This window comes from Eschrichtius robustus, chromosome 1 (genome assembly GCF_028021215.1).
Source record: "Eschrichtius robustus isolate mEscRob2 chromosome 1, mEscRob2.pri, whole genome shotgun sequence".
NCBI classification, from domain to species: Eukaryota; Metazoa; Chordata; class Mammalia; order Artiodactyla; family Eschrichtiidae; genus Eschrichtius; species Eschrichtius robustus.
In genome coordinates, this window is record NC_090824.1 from 194,424,277 (window position 1) to 194,447,605 (window position 23,329).

The 23,329-nt window shown below is 39.3% G+C and overlaps 1 protein-coding gene across 3 annotated transcripts in view; it reads right to left on the minus strand.

The window, feature by feature from the left end:
* MINDY3 (MINDY lysine 48 deubiquitinase 3) overlaps positions 1-23,329 on the minus strand; it is an 89,177-nt gene that overhangs the window by 21,313 nt on the left and 44,535 nt on the right. For all 3 annotated transcript variants that reach the window (XM_068561970.1, XM_068561980.1, XM_068561974.1), the window contains one exon: positions 2,010-2,082. In XM_068561970.1, coding sequence (XP_068418071.1) covers positions 2,010-2,082 — 73 coding nt within the window. The remainder of the gene's footprint in view (positions 1-2,009; positions 2,083-23,329) is intronic.

Sequence of the window (23,329 nt, forward strand, 5' to 3'; positions counted from 1 at the left end):
GTGTAACAGAATAGTAAGCCCTGACATAAATTCATGAATATATGGTCAGCTAATTTTTGATCAGAGTGCCACGAACATACAATTGGGAAAGGATAGTCTCTTCAATAAATGGAGTTGGGAAAAAATGGATATCCACATGCAAAAGAATGAAACTGGACCCCTATCTTACAGTATTCACAAAAAACAATTTGAAATGGATCAAAGACTTAAATGTAAGACTTGACACTGTAAAGCTACGAAAAGAAAATGTAGGGACAAAGGTCCTTGCCATTGGTCTTGGCAGTGATTTCCTGGATAAGACAGCAAAAGAACAGGCAGCAAAACTAAAATAAACAAGTGGGACTGCATTAAACTAAAGAGCTTCTGCACAGCAAAGGAAATAATAAAATTGAAAAAGCAACCTATAGAGTGGAAGAAAATATTTGCAAGCCATATATCTGATAAAAGGTTAATACACAAAATATATATAAAGCAAAATAGATAAAGACCTCAAGAGCAAAAACATAAATAATTCAATTAAAAAGTTAGCAATGGACCTGAATAGACATTTTTCTAAAGAAGACATACAAATATGGCCAATAGGTATATGAAAAAATGTTCAATATCACAAATCATCAGGAAAATGCAAATCAAAATCACAATGAGGTATCACCTCACACCTGTTAGGATGACCTTTATCAAAAAGACAAGAGACTGGACTTCGCTGGCGGTCCAGTGGTTAGGACTACGTGCTCCCAATGCAGGGGGCACGGGTTTGATCCCCGGTCAGGGAAGATCCCACATGCCACATGGCATGGCCAAAAAAAAAAAAAAAGACGAGATTAAATGTTGGTGAGTTCGTGGAGAAAGGGGAAACCTTATGCACTGTTGGTGAAAATATAAAACGGTATCTCTATTAAAGAAAACAGTACAGAGATTCTTCAAACAATTAAAAACAGAACTACCATATGATTCAGCAGTTCCACTCCTCGGTATATATCTGAAGGTAGTGAAATCAGTAGTTCAAAGAGATATCTGCACAACCACAATCACTGCAATATTATTCACAACAGCCAAGCTATGGAAACAGCCTAAGTGTTTGTCAATGGATAAAGATTACAGTGTGTATGCTTGTGTACACACACACAATGAGATATTATTTAGCCATGACAAAGAGGGAAATCCTACCTTTTGTGACAACATGGATAAACCTTGAGGACATTATGCTAAGTGAAGTAAATCAGACGTAGAAAGACAAATACTGTATGATATCACTTATATGTGGAATCTAGAAAAGCTGAATTTGTAAAAACAGAGTAGAGTGGTGGTTACCAGGGGCCTGAGGTAGGTTAATTGGGGAGATGTTGTTTAAAGGTAGAAACTTGCAACTAGTAGATAAATAAGTTCTGGAGAACTAATGAACAGCAATGGTGATTATAGTCAACAATACTGTATTATAAACTTCAAAATTGTTAACAGACCAGATCTTAACTGTTTTCACCACAAAAAAGAAGTAATTATGTGATGTGATAGAGGTGTTATACCTAATGCTAAAATAGTAATCATTTTGCAATATATAAATATATCAAAGCAACATGTTGTGTACCTTAAAACTTCCAGAATGTTATATGTCAATTATATCTCAATTATTAAAAAAAGAAATATTCTGAAATATTTATTCATTTGAATAAATAAATAAATGACTTAAGCTCTTTGAAAAGTTATTCAAGAGGTGGTATTTTTCCCTGTTTAACACCATCAGAGGTCAAGATTCAAGTAATCATAACTTTAGTACGACAAGAAACACAAAACCCTTATACCATGTGAAAATATGATCACTGAATTTTCCTATTTCTTTTGGTTCCCGTTTTCACCATTTCCTATTTAAAATTTTCAAGAAATACAAGCTACATTTCTTTCAATAATCCCATAACTCTTTAAAAATAAAACTCAGGGAAGTATCAATATATTTCAAACATATGAAGATATAAAACACAGAGTCAATGTTAATAAAAAATAAAATCTTTTACCTTCGGGATCGTAAGTTTGAAAAACTCTTCTGGCTTGTTCTGAAGGAGCCTCAGGGGCAACTAAAGCCATATCCTGAAAACATGAAAAAGCATGCTATCAACGAGCTACAATATCATGGCATTGAAAATAATGACTGATAGTTTTGCTTTATATTACTGTCCAAGTAAAAAATCTAACTGGAAGCATACTCTAGTTTTCAAATATTTAAAAGTTAAATCCAGAGATATGACAGCAAACAATTACATAGGAATGCATTTGAAATTTACTACTTTAGGAAGTATGTTACATCAATACCTAGGCACAGATCAATAATCAAGTTCTGCATGTTCAGAATTTTAACTTTTATTGAAGGAAATATCCAAAAGGCGGATTTCTTTTTCCCATAAAACTAACTCTCTATCATGACTAGTTTCTTTACAAAGTAAGCAATATTACAATTTACCAAAAATAAGCACAAAATTCACTGTTATCTTGGACTCTTCACAAACCTTTACTCCACATATATTAACTATTATGAAACTCTACACTTGACTGACATGAAACTAGAATCTAGGTTCTAACTGTTTTCCTCTATTCATAAATCTGGTCCAAGCATCTGCCTGGAATTGTGTTCACTCACACACACCTCATCAGAGAACAAGTTTCCAAGCATCCCTTTTTACCATCTTGAATCCTTTTTAAGAAGCGGGTATAAATGGAACATATCTCAACATGATAAAAACTATTTATGACAAATCCACAGCCAACATAATACTCAATGGTGAAAAGCTGAAAGCCTTCCCGCATATAAATTAATGCACTTAGAACACTCCCTCAACACCATACACAAAAATAAACTCAAAATGGCTTAAAGACTTTAATATAAGACATGACACTATAAAACTCCTAGAAGAGAACATAGGCAAAACATTCTGACATAAACCATAGCAATGTTTTCTTAGGTCAGTCTCCCAAGGCAATAGAAATAAAAGCAAAAATAAACAAATGGGACCTAATCAAACTTATAAGCTTTTGCACAGCAAAGGAAACCATAAAGAAAACAAAAAGACAACCTACAGAATGGGAAAAAATATTTGCAAATGATGCAACTGACAAGGGCTCAATTTCCAAAATATACAAACAGCTCATACAACTCAGTAACAGAAAAACAAACAACCCACTCAAAAAATGGGCAGAAGACCTAAATAGACATTTCTCCAAAGAAAACATACAGATGGCCAACAGGCACATGGAAACCTGCTCATCGCTAATTATCAGAGAAATGGATTCAGAACTACAATGAGGTACCACCTCACACTGGTCAGAATGGCCACATCATTAAAAAGTCTACAAATAATAAATGCTGGAGAGGGTGTGGAGAAAAGGGAACCCTCCTGCACTGTTGGTGGGAATGTAAGTTGGTACAGCCACTATGGAGAACAGTATGGAGGTTCCTTAAAAAAACTAAAAATAGAGCTACCATATGATCCAGCAATCCCACTCCTGGGCATGGATCTGGGGAAACCCATGGTTTGAAAGGATACATGCACCCCAATGTTCATAGCAGCACTGTTTACAATAGCCAAGACATGGAAGAAACCTAAATGCCCATTCACAGATGAATGGATATATATATATATACACACACACACACATACACACAATGGAATACTACTTAGCCATAAAAAAAGAATGAAATAATGCCGTTTGCAGTAACCTGGATGCACCTACAGATTATCATACTAAATTAAGCCAGAAAGAGAAAGTCAAATACTGTATGATATCACTTACATGTGCAATCTAAAATATGATACAAATGAACTTATTTCAGAACAGAAACAGACTCACAGACACAGAAAACAAACTTATGGTTACCAAAGGGGAAAGGGGGTGCGGGAGGGATAAATTCAGAGTTTCGGATTAGCTGATACAAACAACTATATATAAAATAGATAAACAACATGGTCTTCTGTATAGCATGGAGAACTATATTCAATATCCTGTAATAAACCATAATGGAAAAGAATATGAAAAAGAGTATATATATTTGTATAACTGAATCACTTTGCTGTACACCAGAAACTAACTCAATATTGTAAATCAACTATACTTCAATAAAAAAAAAAAAAAGAAGTCGTGGGGTATAAAAGTTAAAAAGTATTTAAACTGCTGTTTCTCTGTGGGAATACATTTTTGTAAGAAATGTACTAATTAACTTTTGTCCTAATCATCCCACCCTTACCTCAAAGATGAAGGAATAAACTCTAAGAGTCGATTAGAGTAGTTCCTTTTTAAAACTTAATTAATTAATTAATTAATTTTTGTCTGCGTTGGGTCTTCGTTGCTGCATGCAGGCTTTCTCTAGCTGTGGTGAGTGGGGGCTACTCTTCCCTGTGGTGCGCGGGCTTCTCTTGTTGCAGAGCATGGGCTCTAGGTGCGTGGGCTTCAGTAGTTGTGGCACACGGGCCAGTAGTTGTGGCTCATGGGCTCGGCAGTTGTGGCTCGCGGGCTCTAGAGCGCAGGCTCAGTAGTTGTGGCACACAGGCTTAGTTGCTCTGCGGCATGTGGGATCTTCCCGGACCAGGGCTTGAACCCATGTCCCCTGCGTTGGCAGGCAGATTCTTAACCACTGCGCCACCAGGGAAGCCCCTAGAGTAGTTCTTACTGGGCCATGCCTGAACACCTCAATAGTATGTTCGGTTCATATAGGAGTAGAAATCAAATGGGTACGGGAATCAAAACAATGGAATATATACAAGCTCCTACACAGTTTTAATGTGTTAAAATAAATGATAAAATACTTTTTAAAATGTTATTTTATGGGCTTCCCTGGTGGTGCAGTGCTTAAGAATCTGCGTGCCAATGCAGTGGACACGGGTTCGAGCCCTGGTCTGGGAAGATCCCACATGCCGCGGAGCAACTGGGCCCGTGAACCACAACTACTGAGCCTGCGCATCTGGAACCTGTGCTCCGCAACAAGAGAGGCCATGACAGTGAGAGGCCTGCGCACTGCGATGAAGAGTGGCCCCCACCCGCCGCAACTAGAGAAAGCCCTCGCGCAGAAACGAAGACCCAACACGGCCAAAAATAAATAAATAAATAAATTAATTAATTAAAAAAAATAGAACCATCTTTAAAAAAAAATCTGTTATTTTATAACAGTAAAATTTGGTAATGTACAATTATTTCCCTTTTACCATCCCGTGTTAGCAACTTTTAGGGTCTCCTTTTCGTGCATTTTCAATGTTATTTTGTAGCTAATACACATGTCAAGGGACATGCTTTCATCTGGTTCAACCTTCAATGCCTTTCTGATTTTATGATCCAGTCCTTTATTGCTGGACACTTGGATTGTGTCTAATCTTTTGCCATAACCAATGCTGCACCAAATAAACTTGAACATGTAATTTCATACATGAACAGTAGTATCTGCAGGACAGAGTTCCAGAGTAGGATTGCTGGGCCAAAGAAAGAAGGCATTTAAAATTCTCGTAGAATACTGCCAGATTCTTGGGTTAAATTTGTTCATTTAACCTATTTTTAACAATATTTCTTAAAGCGCTTTTCTTTGTCCAATACATCACCAGGACAGTCTTAGCTCTATAATTACCTTTATACCAAGGCTAGGATTGCAGCGTCAGCTCTCAGATTTAGGGAGCAATTACTAGCACAGGACTATCGTTATTATTACTCCTTAGCTTCTTTTACCACTCCCAAACCTGAACTGCAAACATTTCTACATGTATTCCAGAATAAGCTTTAGCCCCATGAACTATTTCCAACTCTCCTTTCTTTTTTCAATTCTTCCCTTTAGAATGGCTGTTGGAACTTGTGGATGAGTACTGTCACTGAAATTCTCATGGAGGAGAAGATATACAGCTGTAAATGAGATTTTACGCAAGGGGGAACACTTGGAGACACAAGATGAAGATATAGTCATTCTTCCTATTCACCATCTGCTGCATTTCAACCTTTATTACTAGTAAGTGATGAGGCACAGTTTGAAATGAGTTTTAAAACACTACTTCAAAATTTCTAAATATTAAGTAAAAGTATGATCTAAACAGAAGGAAAGGGAATATTGTTTTTCTTGGTCAAAATAAAACAAACACTCTTTTGGGGGAAGAGGTGGCAGAGAATATAAATGAAGCATCATTTTAATCTTCCTACAAAGTGAAGTTTTGGAAAATTACTACCATTTATAAAGTTGGGGGAACAAGGAAGATTCCATTTTTAGCCAGAGAAAAAGGTCCGCATCAAATTCTCCAGCATTAAAGATTTCAGAAAACGCAAAAAAAAAAAAAAAAAATTAACGTGAACGACCTGATGCCTCATCTCTAAGTTCCAAGTGCTACAAATAAAAAATATACTATGCTTCTGTAGAAAAAAATTAAACTTAATAAAATGTTTACTGCTTATCATCTGCCTCTGGTTATGAACATATAAAAAAATCAGGCTTCAGAGAATGTGTTCTTAGCTCTTGTTTGAATAGGCCTGGCCTGATATAGAAAGATCAGATGAAGCCTAGGGAAAACTCCTGGCATACTCTGGTTTAACAGGTGTTCATTTAGAGTAAGGGTTGCCAGATGTTTTCTGTAATGGGCCAAAAAGTAAATATTTTTGGCTTTGCAGGCCATAACATAGCATGATAATACAATGCATAGGCAGCAAGATGGTACAATATATAAACAAATGCACATGGCTGTGTTCCAATAAATTACAAAATAGGTGGTAGGGCTTGATTTGGCCTGTGGGCCATAGTTTGCTGACCCATGATTTAGAGAATATATTATATTTTTTCCCCAAATGCTCTAACACTTAGTAAACATGCCTTCTTTTGACACATCTGCAGATATAATGATATCTTAATCACCTTACTAGGTTTTACAAAGATGATATTTTAGGTCTCATCTGAGAGAGAAAAGAGGGTAGGACGTTCTAGCTGGCAGGAACAGAATCATGAGAGGCAGAAAGATGTGAATTAGCGTAGCACAAGGGGAACTGAAAGAGCTGAAGAGGACTGAGAACTGTGAGAGGCAAGGAGTAGTTAGGCAGGGAAATCAGCTTTGATGGGAGAATGAACTGACTCTGAACATGCAGAGTTTGGAGGTGATGCACACGTCTGTCTGGATACCTAGAAAGATGACTGACGTTGCAGTCCACACAACACTGGTCATCTAAGCTTGGTAGGCTTGGATTAGTATAAATGCAAAGTGAGGGACCTCCCTGACCCTACATTCCCCCAAATCCTACCTCCTTTCCTACTATTTTAAACAAGGTTTGACTGTGAAAAATAGTGAAAATATTCAATTTTTAATACTCTTAAGTTTTATCAAGCTTCACAGAGAAGTTCTTACTGTTCATTAAGTAACTGTTCTACTTCCACGAATAGGCTTTACATTCATGACTTGAATGTTCATGTTTAGCCTTTCATATCAAGATAAGCATGCAAACATAGTATAGTGAAGATGGTCTGGGGAGAAATGATTATTTCAGCTGGTACTGTACCTGATCCCAATTTCTGCTTCCATCTTAATCTCCTAGCACAACGAGTATGGTTCAGCCATACTGAACCAATTACTGTTCTCCAAATATAGCACGAAGTTTCCCATCCCACATCTCTTGCCTTTTTGCTTACTCTTTTCCCAAGACTAGACTACATTCTTCATTTCATCTAAGTCTAATACACATCATGTCCTTTAATTCAAGTATCATCCCTCTGCACACCCCTCCCCTCTTTCAGTCTGTTTCACACTAGAATAATAATTTGTTTGTTTTCCTAAGGGACAGAAGTAGCTAAAAGCTCGGGAGACAGAATCCTTGCTTTAGCCAGTAGGTGTTATTTTTCTCTGGCCCCAGAGTATAAAATGTAGATGAAAACGGAACGTATTTTACAGGGTTGCATTGAGGATTGAATGACAAATGCATGTAAGATGCTTATCATAGTGCCTGATACGTAGCAAACACTCAGTAGAATTACCTAGTAAACTATTATAATGTATTATTATTATTATTATTTTTGGCCGCACGGCGTGGCATTCGGGATCTTAGTTCCCCGACCAGGGATTGAACCCGTACCCCCTGCAGTGGAAGCGTGGAGTCTTAACCACTGGACTGCCAGGGAAGTCCCTATAATGTATTATTAATCCTTGCATTTCAACAGTACTTAGCACCATGCCCAGTGTTTGCTCTACTAGGTACTGGGGGAAAGCAGATAAATCCGGTAGTACCCCTGATCACAAGAAGGTAGAAAGTTTAAAGAAATTACAGGAGCATAAGGGAGTAAGAGAATCAGCAATCACATCACAAAAGATGTCAAGCAAGGCTGGACCATGAATGCTGAGCAGGATTTTGATCACAATCTGGGCAGATGATAACATAAACAACAGCACAGGAAAACAAACAAAATCATAAACTTGTTAATACTTACTATCATACATTAAGTATATGCTATAAGGCCTTTTCTGCTACCCACTCCATTTGCTACAATTATTTTCATCAATTCTAGACGGCCAGGTAGAGATGTGGACTCCTCAATGCTGATTCTAATGAAAACTCATGGACTTGACTCATAACAGAACGCCTTTAGGCCTTTATATCAGCGATACTTTATCTTGTTTGGACAATTATTTGGGTTCTACTGTAACAAAAAGTTATAAGAAACAAATTCAAATGGAAAGAGGGACTAATTTCAGTAAGCTGGGTGACATCACTGACATGACTGAGATAACTAAGAGAAAAAAATTCATAAAAACCAATACAGAAACATGACAAGTTATGAAAATTAATACTTTAGCTCTTAAATCCATTTCCTTTCTGTAGCAGATAAGGCATGAAATTTAAACAAATGCACAAACTCTAAAATTTACTTCGGATAAATGGCTGGGATGACTAAACCGCATTAATACATAGGAAAACCCTCCTATTTTACAAAATGCCCAACTGTGAATCTAATGATATTCCAACTCCCAAGACTTTTACACAGTAATTAAAGATACAAAGAAGTGAATTTTCTTTATAATAAATAAGATCTATAAAGCATCATTTTACTTCGTTTCCTTAAAACTGTGTGGATACATGTAGAGGAATGCATTAATGGTAAAGCTGAGCTGTCCAACTTTTGAACACCCTAAAAAAGGGCTCTATCGTGTAACTGCAGTCGTCTTGCTAAAGTTACGCCGAGGAGTGACACACAAAGGAGCTTGCTCTGTAGACAGAATCCCGTCTAGATTCCCAGGAGCAGATACCGCTGTAAAAGCAGTCTGCTCATGCAGCAACAGTTAAAAGTTTTGTTTCTCCTTTGCACTGAATTCAGTTTCTCTATATACTGTGCCTTTAAACAGAAGTGTGTTTTCATGTGTTCTTATCTAAAAGGAAAACTGCTTTGTCATAGGAAAGGTCAAAGGTGACACTCTGTATACACATGCAAAGAGTCCTTTCATAACCATAAAAGAGAACAAAAAGGAATGTAAAACTCATCTTCCCAACTTCAAAAGAAAGTCTGAAACGGATTACCAAGGAAATCAGTCACTGATCTTCTGAAGATGAAATGAGATGTTACAGGTAGGTTCCAACTACCTTTATGTTGGATCAGCAGCTGTCCTCCCAGAGATTCAAATGCACAAAACCAAAAACGACAAATTTATTTGTCTAACATTTTATATATATAATTCCAATAATATTAAAGTATCATATTTTCAAATTTAAAGGCCTCGTCTTGAATTTGCATTGAAAATTAATTCCGTAATTAGTTCCAATTCAAGGGGAAAATATGAAAGTGACCCAAGTAATTTAATCTTAGGCCCCAAATATAAAAAAGGAAGTCAATGAGGCAAAGGAAAAAATGATGATTAGAGAGAAGAAAAACATAACAGGACAAATGTCCAAATGTTCTATCAGGTAATATTTGAGCATTTAAAGTATATTAACATGTCTCAGTATGAAAAGGCCTGGCTTCTAAAAGGAGAAAAGATTTAATATATTATAAAACAAATGTTACACCATCTTGTTTTAACAATAAAGTTCTAAATTCCTTAAGCATCAACTATTCAAAATCATTTCTTTTACCTGTGCAGGAGATCTGCAAGTTTTCAACTAACTCATGAAGAGTACCATGGTATATCTGCATACCCTGCCCATGCACACAGGGCTCGCTCCCTCACAAGGTACAGATCCAAAGGTTTTATTCTGCCATAGTTCAGAAGGCCTGCTTGGAACACCCTCTATCCTACTTAATAGAAATTGTTTCCTTCTTTGAAGAAGTCCGTTTATGTACACTGTACTACAATTCACCTCACCGACATCCTTTCCCCCCAACAAAGGTCGTTTTATTGTAAGACCATAAATACAACACTGAGATGAAATCATTTAAGCAACTGATCCTCCCTAACCATTAAAAGGATGTCTTTTTGCCTTGGCATCAACCAACTGGGAAATAATGTTGCAAGAATTCGGAGGCTAGGGGGTGCTGAATTTCGGGCAGGGGCTTTTGGCGATTTAAGGAACCAAGTGGAACCTTCCTCTTCTCCCTGGGAATGTCCCACTTTTGGACAAGAACAGACAGGTAAAAAGAACAACATTTAAACAGCTCAGTTTTAGATTTTATTACTTCGTAAAAATGTTTTTTTTTTTTCTGTTCCTTCCCTCCATTTGTAAAAATCTTTTTTTTTTTTTTTCTGTTCCTTCCCTCCATTTGACATCAGTAAAAGTTTTAAACACCACAAAACTGATTTGGCTGTAAATGGCAAACGGTACCAAAACGAAATGAAACCAAAAATCCAAAGGACAAACAGAAAAAAAGCCTAAATAAACCCTCAAGTTTGGTCTTGGGGGTTTACATATCACAAGAACCGTCAACTCAACCCCCATGCAACGTGACTCCTTGGATAACTGCTGGGTCCACACCAATGACACAGGAGACCAGAAACAACGTCTTTTGTTAATTAACACAGCAAGGGTGACACTAGGTAACTTTTTTTCTTAAATACAGTACACTGTACACAGGTCCCAAGAAAACCCTGCATAAGCCCCTTGTGGAGACTTGAGCCAAAGCACTGGCTGTTTATAAAAATATTGTGTTGCTACAGAAGTATAAATTAATGCTACTGGTATTAAGAAATATCAAACACATAAAACTTATAACGATTAAGAAAAATATTTATTAGTACCTGTAGAAAACTCTGGCCTAAAAAAGATTTTTTTGTGTGTGTTTTGTTTTTTTGTAAATTTTTTTTTGTATTTTTTTAAGATGACTTGAGTTTCTTGCACTCAGAGAGAGACACAGTCAGCTGTGCCTATGGCATTGCCTAGAACGTCTTAACTGCTGAGAAAGGCTGGGGGTGCACACGCATGGGTACTGAGTGGGGCCCGGGAGGGAGGGGCACCAAGGCTTTCCCAAGATTCACCTGATGTGAAAGAATCACTGGTGCGAAGTCACGGGGAAAAGAAAACGGCAGGATCATCACAGAACAACTGAGAATAATTTATGCTTTTTAAATAATATCTCTGCTTCAGGTGGTTGCACAAAATGATTTCCTGATGCTTGGCATCTGAATGGCCCTGGACACACTGCCCGGCGGGGCTGGGAGCCTCCAGCCCCGTGCCAGTCCGCGAGCTCGCTCACCGCTTTGGAACCCGGCCCCCCGGCTGGGTGGGAGGGAAGGGTCCCAGGTAGGGACCGGCTGGCACCTGGGTTGCTGGAGGAGCCCCCCTTCCGGCTGGCCTCAGACCCCATGGTCTCTTGCCAACCTGGACTTCAGGAAGCGCCACAGGGGTCCCAGGCCCCTGAGGTTGAGGACCAGGCCGGGCTGTGCCCCTTTCAGGAACTTTGGTTCGAAGAGTCAAGGTGCCCGGTGGGATGCGTGGGTGGGGAGGACCCCCATGGGTCCTGATGCTGACACCCAACTGCAAACTTAGCAAATCCTTCTCTGTACAGGAGCTGAACCTTTAAAGCATCGCCCGTGGTGGTGGAGGGGCATGAATATAACAAACGGCAACCCGCTGCCCTTCACCCTCATCAAAGCGGGAGCAGGTGCCTCTTCGCACAGAAACCACAGCGTCCCTCCAGGGGATGGCGGGGCTCCACTGACCACGATTCTCAAACGCAAATGAGAGAGGAAGAGAAACAACAACAACAAAATCCTCCAGAAACCCTGAAAAGGGGAAACTAGGAGGGAAACAAGAGGGAACACACTGCATCACTGGTGCACCGTAACTGGCCTAGCAAACACTAGCCACAGTGAAGAGGGGGCAGGCCCCTTCCCAGTTCTCCCACTGGCCCGGCTGGATACAGGGGGCTGAGGCGGGGCTGGCGGCGCTGAGACAGGAGCCCCCCAGCCACTGTCTCCAGCGGACAGCCTGAGCCTTACTTAGCCTCCTGGTTTCATCTAAACCAGCAGCCTTTCTAGAGGCCCTCCCTCACGTACGTCCCAGGGACAGAGGCGCTGCCGCTGTGCCCAAGGCAAGGGCAGAGCTATGAACTTGTGCGGCTCAGTGGGCAGGAGGAGACCGCCGGCCGAGCTTCGGGTGCCTCCTCTTCCCGCCTCTGCAGGCACATCCATCGTCACGGCAACACCCAAGTACGGTCCCCTTCTGGGCCATGGCTCACAGGACCTCCCTTCTCCTTCTGCAGCCCAGGTTCATTCCAAACCTTTCTTGTGAACCTGTGCCCCCAAGAGTGCATGCTGCATCCCTGACGGCTCTTCAGGTGCCCACTTTCCAAGGGGTCTAGTCCAAGTCCAGGCGCAAGCCTAGGGGACCCCTGAAGGCAGAGGGTCTGCTTCACAGTGGAAAACACGCCTTGCAGAGTTTTTCTCTGGTGCTTCTCGAAAGTGCAGGAGAGAAAGGAGCAAACTGAAGGAGAAGACGCTTGCCAGCCTACAGAGCTGGTGTCAAAAAAGTCCTTCCCAGAAATCTGGAGATGCAGAACGTCTCTACTGTGTCATTGGACTGTCCTCTCTTCACCAGGAAACCTTCTATTGCGGGTTTTGTGAAACCCCTGCTGCTTGATGACTGAGTTCCTAAAAGGTCCCTGCAGTTAGATTCTGTGCTTTTCCCCCTCAATATTAAGTAGAAAACTCCTATTTACATAGGATAGCAAGCTACATTTTTTTCAACCACATTCTCTAAAATACATCAGAACACAATATCATATTTTTTGCTTCACACAGATGTTAAGATTAAAAAGATGACCGTGTCTACATTGGATAGAAAAGTTGATTTATAAAACATGGCAGAGTTCAATTTAAAACTTTAAAGATTACATAGAGAAGATGGTCATAAATTATCTGAAGTTTTACAACCTGTTCATAAAGGTTATTAAATTTATTTTCAACATTGACATTCAAATAAAACTCAATTGTGAAAAGTCTCTCCCAGTCCTACAAAATGTGTTCAGTGATTCTCTATGGGTCAAGAAGACGGTTCCAATGATATAAAAATAAGTTCTGGGCCATTGGACATCTCAAATATCAAGTGATTTTATTAAGTAAACACATTGGCACTGAAATTTAAAATGACAAACTTATACCTCTTTTTAAAAAATTGTAATTACTTAGACTCCTAAAGATAAACTGTTCATCTCAAAAAGAAAAACCAAAACAGTTATTTCACTGAATAGAAACAATTTTCTTACCCATCCTCAAACCATGAAGGCAAATTTTAAATATGATGGCGTATATAATGTGACAATGTCTACTTACAAATACTCATCAAAATTGTTTTTATTCACTAATCTGGAAAAAGAATCTGTGTATGTTATATGTATTTAAGTTGATCAGGCAGAAGAATAAAAGCAAGTTATTCTGTTTTTGTCTCCATATAGGATACTGCATGCATTAACTGTTATTTCTTGATTTATAAGATTAGGGATCTATTGAATAATTTTTTTTTAACAACTTTATGGGAGTATAATTGCTTTACAATGGTATGTTAATTTCTGCTTTTATAACAAAGTGAAACAGCTATACATATACATATATCCCCATATCTCCTCTCTCTTCCGTCTCCCTCCCACCCTCCCTATCCCATACCTCTAGGTGGTTGTCTCCCTCCCACCCTCCCTATTCCATCCCTCTAGGTGGTCACAAAGCACCGAGCTGATCTCCCTGTGCTACGCGGCTGCTTCCCACTAGCTATCTAGTTTACATTTGGTAGTGTATATATGTCCATGCCACTCTCTCACTTCGTCCCAGCTTACCCTTCCCCCTCCCCGTGTCAAGTCCATTCTCTATGACTGTGTCTTTATTCCTGTCCTGGCCCTAGGTTCATCAGAACCATTTTTTTTTTTTTTAGATTCCAGATATATGCGTTAGCACACGGTATTTGTTTTTCTCTTTCTGACTTACTTCACTCTGTATGACAGACTCTAGGTCCATCCACCTCACTACAAATAACTCAATTGCGTTTCTTTTTATGGCTGAGTAATATTCCGTTGTATATATGAGCCACATCTTCTTTATCCATTCATCTGTTGATGGACACTTACATTGCTTCCATGTCCTGGCTATTGTAAATAGAGCTGCAATGAACATTGTGGTACATGACTCTTTTTGAATTACGGTTTTCTCAGGGTATATGTCCATCAGTGGGATTGCTGGGTCATATGGTAGTTCTATTTGTAGTTTTTTAAGGAACCTCCATACTGTTCTCCATAGTGGCTGTATCAATTTACATTCCCACCAACAGTGCAAGAGGGTTCCCTTTTCCCTACACCCTCTCCAGCATTTATTGTTTGTAGATTTTTTGATGATGCCCATTCTGACTGGTGTTAGTTGATACCTCACTGTAGTTTTGATTTGCATTTCTCTAATGATTAGTGATGTTGAGCATCCTTTCATGTGTTTGTTGGCCATCTGTACATCTTCTTTGGAGAAATGTCTGTTTAGGTCTTCTGCCCATTTTTGGATTGGGTTGTTTGTTTTTTTGATTTTCAGCTGCATGAGCTGTTTTGAAATTTTGGAGATTAATCCTTTGTCAGTTGCTTCATTTGCAAATATTCTCTCCCATTCTGAGGGTCCTCTTCTGTATTGTTTATGGTTTCCTTTGCTGTGCAAAAGCTTTTAAGTTTCATTAGGTCCCATTTGTTTATTTTTATTTCCATTTCTCTAGGAGGTGGGTCAAAAAGGATCTTGCTGTGATTTCTGTCATAGAGTGTTCTGCCTATGTTTTCCTCTAAGAGTTTTATAGTGTCTGGCCTTACATTTAGCTCTTTAATCTCTTTTGAGTTTATTTTTGTGTCTGGTGTTAGGGAGTGTACTAATTTCATTATTTTACATGTAGCTGTCCAGTATTCCCAGCACCACTGATTGAAGAGGATGTCTTTTCTCCACTGTATATTCTTGCCTCCTTTATCAAAAATAAGGTGACCATAGGTGCGTGGGTTTATCTCTGGACTTTCTATCCTTTGACATATGTTTCTGTTTTTGTGCCAGTACCATACTGTCTTGATTACTGTAGCTCTGTAGTACAGTCTGAAGTCTGGGAGCCTGATTCCTCCAGCTCCATTTTTCTTTCTCAAGATTGCTTTGGCTATTTGGGGTCTTTTGTGTTTCCGTACAAATTGTGAAACTTATTGTTCCAGTTCTCTGAAAAATGCCATTGGTAGTTTGATAGGGATTGCATTGAACCTGTAGATTGCTTTGGGTAGTAGAGTCATTTTCACAATGTTGATTCTTCCAATCCAAGACCATGGTATATCTCTCCATCTGTTAGTATCATCTTTAATTTCTTTCATCAGTGTCTTATAGTTTCCTGCATACAGGTCTTTTGTCTCCTTAGGTAGGTTTATTCCTAGGCATTTTATTCTTTTTGTTGCAGTGGTAAATGGGAGTGTTTCCTTAATTTCTCTTTCAGATTTTTCATCATTTGTGTATAGGAATGCAAGAGACTTCTGTGCATTAATTTTGTATCCTGCTACTTTACCAAATTCATTGATTAGCTCTGGTAGTTTTCTGGTAGCATCTCTAGGATTCTCTATGTATAGTATCATGTCATCTGCAAACAGTGACAGTTTTACTTCTTCTTTTCTGATTTGGATTCCTTTTGTTTTTCACCAGTGAGAACGATGTTGTCTGTGGGTTTGTCACATGTGGCCTTTATTATGTCAAGGTAGGTTCCCTCTATGCCTACTTTCTGGAGAGTTTTTTAAAATCATAAATGGGTGTTGAATTTTGTCAAAAGCTTTTTCTGCATCTATTGAGATGCTCATATGGTTTGTATTCCTTAATTTGTTAATATGGTGTATCACACTGACTGATTTGCATATATTGAAGAATCCTTGCATTCCTGGGATAATCCCCGCTTGATCATGGTGTATGATTCTTTGGATTAATGTGCTGTTGGATTCTGTTTGCTAGTATTTTGTGGAGGATTTCTGCATCTATGTTCATCAGTGATACTGGCCTGTAGTTTTCTTTCTTTGTGACATCTTTGTCTGGTTTCGCTATCAGGGTGATGGTGGCCTCGTAGAATGAGTTGGGGAGTGTTCCTCCCTCTGCTATATTTTGGAAGAGTTGGAGAAGGATAGGTGTTAGCTCTTCTCGAAATGTTTGATAGAATTCACCTGTGAAGCCATCTGGTCCTGGGCTTTTGCTTGTTGGAAGACTTTTAACCCCAGTCTCAATTTCAGTGCTTGTGATTGGTCTGTTTATATTTTCTGTTTCTTCCTGGTTCAGTCTCAGAAGGTTGTCCTTTTCTAAGAAATTGTCCATTTCTTCCAGGTTGTCCATTTTATTGGCATAGAGTTGCCTGTGTAATCTTTCATGATCCTTTGTATTTCTGCATTGTCAGTTGTTACTTCTCCTTTTTCATTTCTAATTCTGTTGATTTGAGTCTTCTGCATTTTTTTCCTGATGAGTCTGGCTAACAGTATATCAATTTTTTTAATCTTCTCAATGAAACAGCTGTTAGTTTTATTGATCTTTGCTATTGTTTCCTTCATTTATTTTTCATTTATTTCTGATCTGATCTTTATGATTTCTTTCCTTCTGTTAATTTTGGGGGTTTCTTGTTTTTCTTTCTCTAAATGCTTTAGGTGAAAGGTTAGGTTATTTGAGATTTCCTTGTTTCTTGACGTAGGATTGTATTGCTATAAACTTCCCTCTTAGAACTGCTTTTGCTGCATCCCATAGGTTTTCGGTGGTTGTGTTTTCATTGTCATTTGTCTCTAGGTATTTTTTTGAGTTCTTCAGTGATCTCTTGGTTATTTAGTAGCGTATTGTTTAGCGGCCATGTGTTTGTATTTTTTACAGTTTTTTTCTTGTAATTGATAGCTAGTCTCACAGCATTGTGGTCGGAAAAGATACTTGATATGATTTCAGTAGTCTTAAATTTACCAAGGCTTCATTTGTGACCCAAATATGATCTATCCTGGAGAATGTTCCATGAGCACTTGAGAAGAAAGTGTATTCTGCTGTTTTTGGATGGAATGTCCTATAAATATCAACTAAGTCCATCTTGTTTAATGTATCATTTAAAGCTTGTGTTTCCTTATTTATTTTCATTTTGGATGATCTGTCCATTGGTGAAAGTGGGGTGTTAAAGTCCCCTACTATGATTGTGTTACTGTCAGTTTCCCCTTTTATGGCTGTTAGCATTAGCCTTATGTATTGAGGTGCTCCTATGTTGGGTGCATAAATATTTATAATTGTTATATCTTCTTCTTGGATTGATCCCTTGATCATTATGTAATATCCTTCTCTGTCTCTTGTAAAAGTCTTTACTTTAAAGTCTATTTTGTCCGATAAGAGAATTGCTACTCCAGCTTTCTTTTCATTTCCATTTGCATGGAATATCTTTTTCCATCCCCTCACTTTCAGTCTGTACGTGTCCCTAGGTCTGAAGTGGGTCTCTTGTAGACAGCAGATATACAGGTCTTGTTTTTGTATCCATTCAGCCAGTCTATGTCTTTTGGTTGGAGCATTTAATCCATTTACATTTAAGGTAGTTATTGATATATATGTTCCTATTACCATTTTCTTAATCGTTTTGTGTTTGTTATTGTAGGTCTTTTCGTTCTCTTGTGGTTTCCTGCCTAGAGAAGTTCCTTTAGCATCTGTTGTAAAGCTGGTTTGGTGGTGCTGAATTCTCTTAGCTTTTGCTTATCTGTAAAGGTTTTGATTTCTCCTTCGAATCTGAATGAGATCCTTGCTGCATACAGTAATCTTGGTTGTAGGTTTTTCCCTTTCATCACTTTAAATATGTCCTGCCACTCCCTTCTGGCTTGCAGAGTTTCTGCTGAAAGATTAGCTGTTAACCTTATATGGATTCCCTTCTATGTTATTTGTTGTTTTTCCCTTGCTGCTTTTAATATTTTTTCTTTGTATTTAATTTTTGATAGTTTAATATATGTCTTGGCGTATTTCTCCTTGGATTTATCCTGTGTGGGACTCTGCGCTTCCTGGCCTTGATTGACTATTTCCTTCCCCATATTAGGGAAGTTTTCAACGATAATCTCTTCAAATATTTCCTCAGTCCCTTCATCTTTCTCTTCTTCTTCTGGGATCCCTATAATTTGAATGTTGGTGCGTTTAATGTTGTTCCAGAGGTCTCTGAGACTGTCCTCAATTCTTTTCATTCTTTTTTCTTTATTCTGCTCTGTGGTATTATTTCCACTATTTTATCTTCCAGGTCACTTATCCGTTCTTCTGCTTCAGTTATTCTGCTACTGATTCCTTCTAGAGAACTTTTAATTTCATTTATTGTGTTGTTCATCATTGTTTGTTTGCTCTTTAGTTCTTCTAGGTCCTTGTTAAACGTTTCTCGTATGTTCTCCATTCTATTTCCAAGATTTTGGATCATCTTTACTATCATTACTCTGAATTCTTTTTCAGGTAGACTGCTTATTTCCTCTTCATTTGTTTGGTCCGGTGGGTTTTTACCTTGCTCCTTCATCTGCTGTGTGTTTCTCTACCTTCTCATTTTGCTTAACTTACTGTGTTTAGGGTCTCCTTTTCGCAGGTTCGTAGTTCCCATTGTTTTTGGTGTCTGCCCCCAGTGGGTAAGGGTGGTTCAGTGGGTTGTGTAGGCTTCCTGGTGGAGGGTACTGGTGCCTGTGTTCTGGTGGATGAGGCTGGATCTTGTCTTTCTGGTGGGCAGGACCACATCCAGTGGTGTGTTTTGAGGTGTCTGTGAACTTAGTATGATTTTAGGCAGCCTCTGTGCTAATGGGTGGGGTTGTGTTCCTGTCTTGCTAGTTGTTTGGCATAGGGTGCCCAGCACTGTAGCCTGCTGGTCGTTGAATGGAGCTGGGTCTTAGCGTTGAGATGGAGATCTCTGGGAGAGCTTTTGCCGTTTGATATTACGTGGAGCTGGGAGGTCACTGGTGGACCAATGTCCTGAACTCGGCTCTCCCACCTCAGAGCCACAGGCCTGACACCCGGCCGGATCCCTGACACCTGTCAGCCACATGGCCGGGATCAGCTCCACGGACCGTGGGGGCCTTCAGGGGCACCCAGGCACCAGGGGCGGACCATCCTCCCACAGCAGCCTCCAGGGTATGGCCCATGTCAGACCACCGGGATCTACTGAATTCTTGTGATCGAAGACAACTTGGCACACTTAAGTCCCCTTTTCCCCCTTTATCAAGTACCAACATGCTTATATCACAATGTGAAATAAATCTTCAGTGTTTTCTGCTAATTTATTTCTTTAACAGCAATCTATAGAGCACGAGCACTGTGCCTGACACTGTTCTTGGTGTTAGGAAACAGAAACAAAACAGACCAAAATCCTGCTGTCATAAAGCTTACTAGTGAGACAGGTAATACATAAAACAAATAAGTAAGATATATAGTATGTGCCTAGTAACCAGGATTTATTAAAATCTTACATTTCAATAAAAAGACAAACAACCCAATTCGAAAATACACAAGGGACCTGAATAGACAATTCTCCAAAGAAGATACACAAATGGCCAAAAAGACATAAAAAGATGATCAACATCATCAGTCATGAGGAAAATGTAAATCAAACCACAATGACCACTTAGCTGCAACTAAGAGTCCACATGCCGCAACTAAGAAGTCTACATGCTGCAAATAAGAGCCTGCAGGCCGCAACCAACACCCAGTGCAGCCAAAATGAATAAATATGTAAATATTTTTTTTAAAAATCTATTTTTGAGGGAATTCCCTGGTGGTGCAGTGGTTGGGACTCCGCACTTTCACTGCCAATGGTGTGGGCTCAATCCCTGGGCAGGGAACCAAAATCCTGCAAGCTGCCTGGTGCAGCATGGCCCCCCCCAACCCCGCCAAAAAATCTATTTTCGAGAATGAGTGCGAGAGAGAATGTTAATGAAAAGGGGGAAAGGATGGAGTTGAACTTTTAGAAAAGGTGGCCAGAGAAGGCCTCACTAAGGAGGTGACACTTGAATGCTGACCTGAAGGTAGGAAGGAATCCTTCATACAGACATCTGATGCAAGATCCTAAAGGGAAGAGCAGGGGCAGAGGGCTTGCCTCACTTTTGAGGCAGAGGAAAGGCCACCGTGGCCAAGCAAGACAGGAGGGGAGAGTAGCAGGAAATGGGATTAGAGGGCAACAGGGAATCTGATTAGTGGAGGAAGGGCCTAGGGGGTCATTCTAAGGACTTTGACTTTTACTTTTAGTGAAAAGGGAGCCAATGACGTGAAGTGACTTACATTTTAATGGGCTCATTTTAGTCATGAATTGAGAAGCTACTACAGACCCATGAAGGGCCACAGCATGGTCTAGTCATCAGTTAGGAAGCTACAGCAATGATGGAGGAAAGAGAATTCTCCAATTTGTCTTTCAATTCTTTCAGTAAGTTTTCAGTTTCTCTTTCGTCCTTCAAATGTTCTGTCCTCATGGCCTCCATAGTTTCATGGATATAATAACTTCTCTTATGGTTTTTGGTTTTCTGAAGTTTTGTTTTGATGCCTTCACTGTCTCTTAATCTTTTCGGTTGCTTTTTCCTTATTTGCTCTTATTTCTGTTTTTCTTTTTCTTTTTTTTGGCCAAGCCACTTGGTTTGTGGGATCTTAGTTCCCCAACCAGGGACTGAACCCGTGCCCCCTGCAGGAAGAGCGTGGGGTTCTAACCACTGGACCACCAGGGAAGTCCCTGATTTCTGTTTTTCACGTTAGCATTCCTCAAATGTCTGATGATCCTTGGTGGTCTGCTAATATGTGGAAAAACTAAAAAGCACTGTCTGTCTGGGCAGGACTTGGAAACCTCACTGTGGGATTATTTGGTTGGGCCGTTTCATTGCAGTATCTTGACCTGGTCAATTTGGCCAAAGAAAAATAAATTGCTTTAATCATGAGTGGGTACATTCAACAAGTGCAAAGCTGCTGAGATCTAATCATTAAAAACACACATCTCATGAGGTTTCTCACCCATCATCTATCCGAGCCAATCTATCACCAAGTCCTGTTAGCTTAACTGAGGTATAAATCTCTCAAATTTATATACAGTCGATCCTTGAACAATGCAGGGGTTAGGGGCGCTGACCCTCAGCACCATCGAAAACTCACATTTGTAACTTATAATCGGTCCTATGTATCCATGGTTCCTCTGTATCTGTGGTTCTGCATCCATGGATTCAACCACCTGGGGATTCAACCAACTGGGAATTGTGTAGGATTTACTATGGAAAAATAATCCGTGTGTAAGTGGACCCGCTCAGTTCAAACCTGGTGTTGTTCAAGGGTCAGTTGTACTTCTATCCATCTCTATCATCATTCCCCTGGACCAAACTACACTCTTTGCTCACCAGGAAGACTACCGGAGTCTTGTTCACCTACTCCTAGGATATCCTTCAGTGTGTGTCTTCCACAATTGGCCAGAGTGATCTTTACAAAATGCATTTTTAGTCCTGTTCCCTTCCTTCATTATCTTCCCCCGCAAACTACTCCCACCGATTTTTAAAGTCTAGTGGCGGTCCTTACTCTTAGAAGAGAGTCGCACGCGCTGCCTACCTTTGCGCAGCCTCCTCTTGCCCCCTGCCCCGCCCCCAGTTCTCAGCGCTCCCGCTCTTCTCTCAGTTGTTCACACCACAGTCCTTTCTTCTACGGCTGTTTGCTTGCTCCAACTGTTTCTTTAGGCGGGAATGCTCTTTTTTCCCTCCCCCTGTAGTTTCATCTTACTGATGCCTCAGGGCTCATTTTCAACATCAATTCCTCAAGGAGACGTTCCTGATCTTCCTTAAAGCTTTACAGACCTGTGTTTTGTTAGCATCCATCACAGCTGTAATTTTATAAGTGTGACTCTTTGATTAACGCCTCCCCCATTAAAATGCACACTTCCATAAAAACAGGTGCCTAATCCTTTCCCTTACCATGTATTCACAGCACCCTGCATAATGCCAGGCGCGTATTATACGCCCTGTAAATATCTGACAAGTGGGTATATCATGAAGGAAGAGAACTGCAGCTATTACCACCTCCAGTGTGTAAGTCACATGAAGAAGGCGATTGCTTTTCAAAGGCATCTTACAATGCCAAATTACAGACTGCCTTGAAAACTGTGACCTTAAAACATGTTTTTTTACTTCATCATAATCAGTACAAAGAAATCAGCACACAAAATACATTTCCAGACAAACAAACACACCAGTTTTATAGAAAAAGATATAAACATTCACATTAAGGTCTGGGGCAGGTGGGGGGCCGGGAACAAAACTCTGTTGTTCATTTCAGGCCAAGAACATAAAGTGAACCTACCTACCAGAAACAAAGAAACCAAAAATCAAACAGAATAACAAAAACAAAGCCACAGCCAAAATTACTTGTGCAAATACATAAATATCCAAGAAAGAGTGACCAAATAATGGATCTTGTTGTAACATAAAGAAAAGCAAAATTTACAGTATTTTCTATATGGTAAAAACTATATAAATACTGCTTCATTTAAAAAAATTTAAAATTGGACCTAGTAAATGCTATCAAGTATCATCAATGTTATTTACCATTTACATGTTCTTCCAGCTTTAGAATACTTTATTTCAAAGGGAAAAATTATTTACCTGTAACTCTATAAAGATAACATGTTCAAGCAATCCAAATTCAATTGTGCTAAAATTCACGGAAAAGGAAGTACCCGTGCTTTTAAGAAGCTTCAGAGTGAGTCATGAGGAAATATTTTTAGAAGATATAAATGTCACTGGAACCCAACTGTAGAAAATTCGTGCAAAGGCTTTATTCATTAAACTAATGAGTTCTCTACACTATGTGCCAGTCTATATACCAGATGGGGAAAACACAAAGGTAAGTATCAAAACAATCAGTACAAAATTTAAGAGTTCTAAAAGAGAGATAAGGTATTTGAAATACCTGGTTTTTATGATTTATAACAGTAGAAGAACCTGAAATCTTAACGTTAAGCT